General features: G+C 67.5%; 1 protein-coding gene across 2 annotated transcripts in view; it reads left to right on the plus strand.

Annotated features, from left to right (window-relative positions):
• The window catches only part of GLS (glutaminase), a 75,120-nt gene extending 68,835 nt beyond the window's left edge, over positions 1 to 6,285 (plus strand). For both annotated transcript variants that reach the window (XM_025442019.2, XM_049106777.1), the window contains exons 15-18: positions 2,151 to 2,212; positions 2,943 to 3,019; positions 3,132 to 3,195; positions 5,927 to 6,285. In XM_025442019.2, the coding sequence (XP_025297804.1) occupies positions 2,151 to 2,212; positions 2,943 to 3,019; positions 3,132 to 3,195; positions 5,927 to 6,083 (360 nt within the window). In that variant the 3' untranslated portion in view covers positions 6,084 to 6,285. The remainder of the gene's footprint in view (positions 1 to 2,150; positions 2,213 to 2,942; positions 3,020 to 3,131; positions 3,196 to 5,926) is intronic.
• Positions 6,286 to 8,917: the final 2,632 nt, after the last annotated feature.

The following is an 8,917-nucleotide window of genomic DNA, read 5'->3' on the forward strand; positions in this document are numbered from 1 at the left end:
GCTTTGGGGGGCCGCTGGGCCAGAGGAGGGTGACGGGGTCGGGGGGAGGCGTGCAGGGAGCTAGAGGGGCTGACTGCGGAGACGCGCCCGGAGAGGGGCCATGGGGTGCTGGGCGAAGCTGTGTCCCAGGACGGCAGAAGTGAGGGGACCAGCGGGGGAGGGAGAGGGCGAAGGTGCTGGAGACCCCCAGCAAGGCCGAGGGCCGGTTAGGCAACGGGGAGGACGCGGGTCTAAGGGAATAGGTAAGAAGTGGCCTCAGCAGTGGAAGCGGGGAGCTGGGGAGTGGGGTGCGGGGCCGGGGCGCAGGCCCGAACTGGTGGGGACGTGGCGGGGGCAGGAGGCCCTGGGGACCCGAGGGCGCGGGTGCTCGGGGGTCCCAGGGTCCAGCTGGAGAAGGCGAAGGGCCCTTGGGACGCCTCACACCCAGGAGAGCCCGTCAGAGTCGCCGGTGACACTTCCCGGGAGACCACTTTTCCCTGAGATGCACCGGACCGGCGCGGGAACCGGAGGGGAGACGCTTCCGTAGCCCCTTGGAGCACCGGCTGGTTCCACGGAGCTGCCCTCGGCTGGGGGTGCGGGGGGCGCAGGGCGGGGGGTCCCGGGGCCCTGGGAGGCCGTGCAGCGCGCCAACCCCGACGGGACGCACACGCCCGACGCCGGGCCTCCATCGTGTTGCTGGCCCAAGAGTCCCGGCAGCGGCTCCTTCAGTTTGATGTCCCAGGACAGCCAGGGCCTTGGGGGGGCTCGGGGCGTGACCCGGGTCCCGGGATCGAGTCCTGCCTCGGGCCCCCGCACGGAGCCTGCTTCTCCCTCTGCGGCATCTCTCGTGAACGGACGAATAAAGACTCTGAAGAAATAATAAAAGGGAGGCGAGCCGCCGGCCACGAACCTTCCCTCCGCCCGAGTCCTGCTTGCTGCCATCGAGGCCCACTCGGCTGGATCACCCCTGTGCCTGCAGAGGGTCCGAGGTCAGGGTGGGACCTGATGAGATGTGAACACCGCACTTTCAGGAGCTTCCCGGAAACTGGCTGGACACGGTGCGTGAAAGCAGGCCGCGGTCTCAGGACCTCTCAGGACCTCTCAGGACCTCTCAGGACCACAAGCCCTCTTGCTCATCGGAAGGACACCCGTCAAGAGCAGACACGCCTTGAAGTCTCGGAGCGGGGCGCTCGTTAGCAGGGACTTCACGTCCGGAGGGTTGGCGCAGCTTTGAGCGGACAAGGTCCCTTCGAGGACGGCCCAGCGTCCTCACCCCGACCCTGACCACCCGGGCCGTGGCCACCTGGACCTTGACCACCCAGACCTTGGCCCACTGGGCCTTGGCCACCCGGACCTTGGCCCCCGGGCCTTGACCCCTGGGTCTTGGCCACCTGGACCTTGGCCACTGGGCCTCGGCCACCGGGGCCTTGGCCACCCGGACCTTGGCCACTTGGGCCTTGGCCACCGGGCCTTGACCACTGGGGTCTTGGCCACCTGGACGTTGGCCCACTGGGCCTTGGCTTCCTCCAGGCCTTGGCTACCAGGTCTTGGCCACTGGGCATTGGCCACCTGGACCTTGGCCACCGGGTCTTGGCCACCTGGACCTTGGCCCACTGGGCCTTGGCCACCGGACCTTGGCCACCAGGCCTTGTCCACCTGGGCATTGGCCCCCCCGGGCCTTGGCCTGGAGCCGGTCGTTCTGAGGGAGCACCGTCCTGGAGCTGAGGGGTTAGCACTGAGCTTGGTCTCCGAGGGCCCCCGACGCCGGGGCCGGGGAGGCAGCGGTCGCTGGCCGGGGGAGGCCCCGTGACATGGTTTAGTTGTCAGCAGGATGTGGTGTGAGGCTTGTGAGGGCGCGAGTCCCCGCACGGCACTGAGGCTGGGTTTAAGGAAGGTTCCCGAGGATCGTCCCTGGCCCCGACGGCTGCCCAGGTCCCGAGTGTCCCGCCTGTGCCACGTCAGTGCACGGTCTCCTCCACGCAGCGCACCTCGACTGGTGGACTTTCTCCCCCGACCTGCTTCGCGACCGTCATGTGTGTGCTTTGGTTTGGGGAGGTGCTTGCGGGAGCTCCTGCGTGTGGCCCAGCGGAGGTGTCCGCGCACGGGCGTCGCGGCGAGTGACACGCTTCTGTCCCCGGGTTGTGGCCTCCTGAACTCTGTTGTCTTCACAGGTGAAGTCAGTGATAAACCTTTTGTTTGCCGCGTACACCGGGGACGTGTCTGCACTGCGAAGGTACGTGGACGTGGTGGCGCGTGGCGTGGTGCGTGGCCTGCGGCCCTCGGGGTGGGGGGTCACCGGCGGCGGCCGTCTGTCACGGCTCGAGGCTCCCCTCCGTGTCTAGTGGAGATGGCCCGGATCCCCGGGGAGCCCCCCGCCAGTGCCGCAGGCCTCCTGAGCAGCCCCCGGAGCGCCCAGACGTCTGCTCCCCCATGGGCAGCGGCCACCATCCGGCTCGTGTGTCCTTAGAGGGGAGTGCGGTCCCCTCAGGCCGGGGGGTGGGGGGCGACCGGGCTCCTCGCTCGGCGCAGGGAGAAGGGCCATGCAGGCTGCGCCCTCACCCTGGGCTGCCCGTGGGGCGCGGCCGCAGCCGCGTGGGAAGGAGCCGATGCCCCGTCCCTGGGGGTGGCTCTTAGTGACATGCACAAGGCACCTGCACGTGCACCTGCACACACCTGCACACCTGCACGCACACCTGTACACACCCGCACGCACCTGCACGCGCACCTGCACACGCACGTGCACCTGCACACACCCACACGCGCCCACACCTCCCATCCCACGGGCCTCAGCGTTGCCGGGATGCAGGGCCTGGCGTCCGTCTGCACACGGCCGGTGACAGACGTGCCCAGAGCCCGGGTCCTGGTCCGGCCGAGGCGCGCTGTCGCGGGGCCCTGAGCAGGGGCGGCCGAGCCCACGGGGACGGGGCCACGCGGGGCTGAAGGGCCGCCGCCCCCACTTTCAGGTTCGCTCTGTCGGCCATGGACATGGAGCAGCGGGACTACGACTCGAGGACGGCGCTGCACGTCGCGGCCGCAGAGGGTAAGCCGCCACCCCGGCCGCTTGCTTTGCTTTTCTGTTTTTTTTTATTTTCCAGACGGAACCTCAGCTTTATACTAAGTGCTGGCGTCTGCTTGTGTTGTTTTGGGTACAGGTCACGTCGAAGTCGTCAAATTCCTGCTGGAAGCGTGCAAGGTGAACCCGTTCCCCAAGGACAGGTGAGGACGCCGCCAGCCGACGCGGGCCCGCAGCTCGGGGCTCCGCTGTCCCGGGCTGAGCCGCCGTGTGGGGACCCTCTGCAGCCTCCATGGCGCCCAGAGGCCGCGGGCAGGGCCCCCCGCCCCCACCCTGTGCCCCCCGAGGCCCCGCTCCGCGGCACCGCCGGGCTAAGGGTGGGCCCCCCGGCACGAGGGAAGCCAGGCTCTGTGCTGGGGAAGAACCAGGCACCTGGTCCTGGCGGGGCCTTAACCTCCCGGGACAGACCCTAGAGGAGCGAGAAGACCCCCGTCGCAGGACGCGGACGGCCGTGGGCCAGGTGCTCTCGAAGCTGCTGCCCGTCCTCGGGGCCCCACGGGGCCGGCCTCCAACCACTGCGCTGGGCCCTGAGGGCACAGGAGGGCGCCCGGCGCTGGGAGGTACCGGCCCGGCACCCATCTCCCCCTCCAGCCCCAGGCCAACCTGCTCTAAAGTGGATATCCTGGGGGGGCGTCGGGGGGGGGGCCCGGGGGCAGCTGCACCTGAGTCCATTGTGCCCGGGCACCGTGCGGCATGCACGGGAGGGAGCTGGTGTGGAGCATGAGGTGGAGGGGGAGGGGAGGAGGCAGAGGACAGGGAGAAGGGGGAGAGGCTTGCCAGAGGAGGGAGAAGAGGAGGAAGAGGGGAGGAGGAGTGGGAGGATGGAGAGGGGGGAGGAGGAGGAGGGGAAGGAGGAGGAAAGGGGAGGAGGAGAGGCTCGCCAGAGGAGGGGGAGGGGGAGGAGAAGGGGGGAGGAGGAGGGGGAGGATGGAGGGGGGAGGAGGAGGGGAGGGGGAGGAAAGGAGGAGGAGAGGCTTGCCAGAGGAGGGGGAGGGGGAGGAGAAGGGGGGAGGAGGAGGAGGGGGAGGAGGAGGAAAGGGGAGGAGGAGAGGCTCGCCAGAGGAGGGGGAGGGGGAGGATGGAGAAGGGGAGGAGGAGGGGAGGGGGAGGAGGGGAGGGGGAGGAAAGGAGGAGAAGAGGCTAGCCAGAGGAGGGGGAGGGGGAGGAGAAGGGGGGAGGAGGGGAGGGGGAGGAGGGGGAGGAGGAGGGGGGAGGAGGAGGGGGAGGATGGAGAAGGGGAGGAGGAGGGGAGGGGGAGGAGGGGAGGGGGAGGACAGGCTCGCCAGAGGTTCACAGGCAGGACCAGGAGGTGGGACTGGACACGGGAGGACATGTCAGGAAGTCTGCGCCGAGCAGATCAGCTCCTCACTATTCAATCTTCGTTTCACTGTTTTTTCTTTAATTAGAAGTTTGGGTTTTCTTAGTTCGCGGCTTGCAAGAAATGCAGAGAAGTCACGAGACGTGCTAGCAGGGCCGTGGGGCTGGGGCGCTCTGCTTATTGCCCCCTCCCGTGACCCGCACAGGCCAGACTGTAAAGCCTCAGGCCTGAGACGTCCCCGTCCCCGTCCCCGCAGGTGTCCTGTCACCGCTGCGCTTCCTAGAGTAAGTCAAGAGCCCTCAGCCCCGGCCTTGGGCCGCGGGTCTGTGATGCCAGCGGAGGACACACGTGCTGGGAACCTTCACGGTGCTTTTCTGTTTTATCCTTCATATTTGAAGGTTGAAAGGTTTAGGCCTTTGTTCTCTTTTTGCAGGACTCCGGCCTCCAGGGGCCTGGGAGTGCCAGTGCCGGGGGCAGGCGGGGGCAGGCGGGCGTCCGCTGGACGACCCTGGTGACCGCGCAGCCAAGGCCACTCTGCCCCGTGGGATCGGTGTCGCCTCCAGTTGCAGGACAGGCCTGGGTGGTGTGGGGAGTGTGTGTCGGTTCACGGAGGAAGGGGGTTGGGGGCCCCGCCGTGAACACTCGCTCGCTCGCTAAGACGGAGCTAAGTCTGTGCTGCGGCGCCCGAGAGCCCCCCTCCCCGTCCCCGGTCCCCGGGCCACCGACTCCCCAGCCCGGGAGGCCAGTGTGGAAAGGGAGCGGCTTTCGGACACACGCCTGTAAAGTGTTACTTGCCTGACGTAAAGAAGGACGATTACCGGATCCTACCCCAAGATGTCGAGGCCACTTGAGGAGCCTTTCGGCTCCACCCCGTGACCCCACGGAGGAGGCAAGAGGTGGAAGGACAGTCGGGGCGGCGGGAGGTGGGGCCGGCACCCGGCGGCTGCGGGCGGAGGACACCCACCAGCCTGGGGGCCCCGCGCCCCGCCCTGCGCGTCCTCGCCTCGTGCCGTGGCCGGCCGTGCCCCGTCCGCTGTCCACTCGTCACCGGCCGCCGCGGGGTGCGCCCCACGACACGGGCGATGGGGAAAGCGCCGTTCCTGCCCGAGGCGCGGGGGCCCCTGGGTTCCCGTCCTTACCCAAGAGGACTGTGTCCATCCCTCCGGGGCGTGGGGCCCCCCCGAGGTCACCGTCCCTTCCAGACCTCTGAGCTGTCGTGACTCCCACAGGACGGGGCGACGGGTGACTCTTCCTCGAATGCTTTACTTGGGGGGGATCCTGTGGGCTTTTCACGAAGTTACAGTTTGGGAATCCGAGGGGCCCGCTGTAGCCGTCCACGCCAGGACGCCCCTCCGTAGTAAGCACGGGACACGCGAGCAAGGCCCTTGTGGACAAGGGCCTGTCCCTGCCCAGAAGACCACGTTTTGGGCGCGGAACCCCTTTCTGTATCTCAGTGTTTACTCGTGACGTCGCTAAAACGGCTGAGTCTGAAAGGCCCCGAAACCCGCGTGAGCATCTCCGCTCACGGCCGGGCCGGGTTGTGCTTGTCGTTTCAGGTGGAACAACACTCCCATGGATGAGGCGCTGCACTTCGGGCACCACGACGTGTTTAAGATCCTCCAGGAGTACCAAGTGCAGTACACGCCCCAGGGGGATGCCGACGACGGGAAGGAAAATCAGACGGTCCACAAGAACCTGGACGGACTCTTGTAACCGCCCCAGGCCCCGAGGACCAGCCGCTCACCTGCTCAGCCGTGGAAAATGATCGCGGAGCACACGTGCGTTCCTACCCGGCAGCGACGTCTGTCTCACCACCTGTCATCTCGGTGTGGCTGGAGCCCTCTTCATCGTACACGCAGGACGAATCTGACCTCTTTGGGGAAACAAATAGAAATAAAACAATCTCCCTCCACAATGTGAGCAGTATTTACCTCGTGCGCTGTGTAGTTTGACGTAAGAGCCATAGTTACCAACGCTAGCTTAGCTGTGCGGTCCCCACCTTTGATTTTTGTGTGTTTTGTGAACTTTCGATTTGTACGATTCGCTTAAGGCATTCATAGAGCAAGTTCTGTCGCACGGTCCGTCCAGGTGGGTCAAGGCCGTGCTTTAGAAGCGAAAGAGTGCGATTTCAGGACTTCTGCTGTAGATTTAGTGTGAGCGACTGAACAACTGTACGCTCTTGGGGTCCCGTGTGTTGGTCTCCCATCACCCGAGCTTCGTGACCGGACTCCGTGGCATAGGCCGATTCTGATGAGACTTCATCAGGGAATCTGTTTAAGACGTTTGGTGACCAAAACACGTATGTGAATGTAGTTCTGTGACACTTTTGAAAAAACCCCCATTTCCATCCCGGTGGCCCAGCTGCTCGTCCGGACCCCGAGCCGCCGGCCTGGCTTGGCTGCGAGCGCGGGCGCGGCCCCCGGGAGCTGGGGGCAGGTCGTCCCCTCCGACCGGGAGGGGTGTGCGGGGGCTGCAGACCGCGGCCGGGCCGGGGACACCGAGACGCCGCTGAGCCGCCGCGGCCACCGCCGAGGGTGCGGGACCCGGGACATGCTGGAGCCGTAGGGGCATCGATGGTCTGTTGGGGCCGGCGAACCACTCGTGTTCCGACCCTCGAGGGCGGGCGTCTGCCGGGCTGCAGCCTGTCCCACCTCGGGGGCCGCGGGGGCCGTGGGGTCTGCTTGGGAGGCCGGGGGCTGAGCACACGCACACGCACACTCGGGGACCTCGAGGCCGCGTCTGGGGACACGAGCTCCTGCACCGCGGGAAGCCACCGCTCCGGGCCCAGCCCCGCACCCTGCATGGCCCTCCCGGCGGCTCCCGGCCACGTCCCTCGTGCGGGCCTCGGGGGTACGGCGGGGGGACGGTGGGGACAACGGGGCCGGGGGCAGCTCTGCCCGCCAGCAGCTGCGAGGCTGGGATGGAAAGGAAAGCGGGGCGGACTGCTCCTTGGAAGCCGCTTCCATCGTTTGTCGGACGGGAGCGACATAACCCTCGGCTCCAGGGGGCCCGCCCTTCCCTCGCCGTGACCGCGACCCCCTCCCCCGTCCTGCACCCCAGAGAGCTCTGGGTCTCGGCTCCGGCCGCGGGGCCGCCTCTGTACGGGGGAGCTCGAGCTGCTCGCGCTTGTGCGAAGCTGCTTACGCGCTGCCGTTTCCGGGGCCTCACCCGTGGCCGCCCCCGCCCCCGCCCCTTGCTGCTCCCCGCTGCCCGCCTGGCACTGAACCACCTCACGTCGGACCGACCTCCCTCCTTCCCGGGGACTGTGCAGCCATGAATGTATTTGCTTCCAGAACCTCCCAAAGTGAATCTAATCTTAAAAATCAAGTTGTAAGCGTTCCGAAATTGGGAAATCTTTATTTTAAATGAAATCAGATAGTGTTGCTTTTTATGGCATAATAAATACGTGTATCAAAAAGAAATCTGTAAAAATGAATTTTTTAAGACAACTAAGGCTCCCTTACATCCCTGGGCTGTGGAGTCTGCTGAGCGCAGACTACCTGGTCGGCTCAAGGGTGATGCCCTCGATACTACACACGCACGCACACGCACACACACGCACGCACACACACGCACACACACACACACGCATGCACCCGCACACCAGTGCACTCCCGGAGGTCGCGTCTAGGGGCACGGGCAGACTCTGGGAGTCCGGGCCGCCCGCTGCCGCCGCTGCCGTGCAGGGGAGCAGCTCGGCCTCGCGGGCGCACGGCAGGCCTGTTGGCAGCACCCGGGGGCGGCCACCGTCCGCAGCAAGTCGGGGCCCAGGCGCCAGCACCAGCCCCTCAGCAGGAGGGCCGCTGCCCCCATCCTGAGAGGACAGGTCGCTCCCCCGAGGCCCTGCCCTCCTCCGGGAGCCGGCTCTCGGGCCGCCCCACAAGCGTCTGCGGGGCACCAGCCGGTTTGCGGGCGGGCGGGCGGCAGCCCCTTCAGCCCAGGAGCCCCTGCCTGGTGTGGGCCCGGGGTCAGCCCGGGGTCTTCCAGCCGCGGGGCCGGCGGGCGGCTGCCACGCCTGCCACCTCCAGCCGGGGAACCTGTGTCACCAGGTGACCTGCTTTGCGCCAGCAGCTGGACAGCGTGGTCCGCGTCACTGACCCACGGCCCCAACAGACGTGGGACGCCCCGGTCTGGTCCCGCCGGCCCGGATGCAGCGCAGACCCGGCCGCGAGCAGGCCCGCGCCCCCTTCTCCACGGCCTGCCACACGCCCCGCACAGACCCCGGCGCCCCGCCACCAGCGAGCCCCCGTGCGGGCTAAGGCCGAGGTGTCCTGCCACGCGTGGCGGCATGAGCTGCGCACAGACTCCACGGAAGCGGGACGTGGCCAACACCGACCACGCTGCCGCTACCACACGACGCCGCACCTGCGCGGGGCCGTCCTGGGGCCTGTCCCCTTCCTACGTCACTCATGAACCCTCCTGGTGGGAGGGGGCCCCGCACACCCCAGACCTGAGGGGGGGAGGCAGCCCGTGCCGAGTGGCAGGGCCCTCAGGAAGGCAGGCGCTGGGGGGCACAGCGGGGACGTGAGCGGCCAGCAGGTGGGTAG

Source organism: Canis lupus, chromosome 37 (assembly GCF_003254725.2).
Source record: "Canis lupus dingo isolate Sandy chromosome 37, ASM325472v2, whole genome shotgun sequence".
In the NCBI taxonomy this organism is placed as follows: Eukaryota; Metazoa; Chordata; class Mammalia; order Carnivora; family Canidae; genus Canis; species Canis lupus.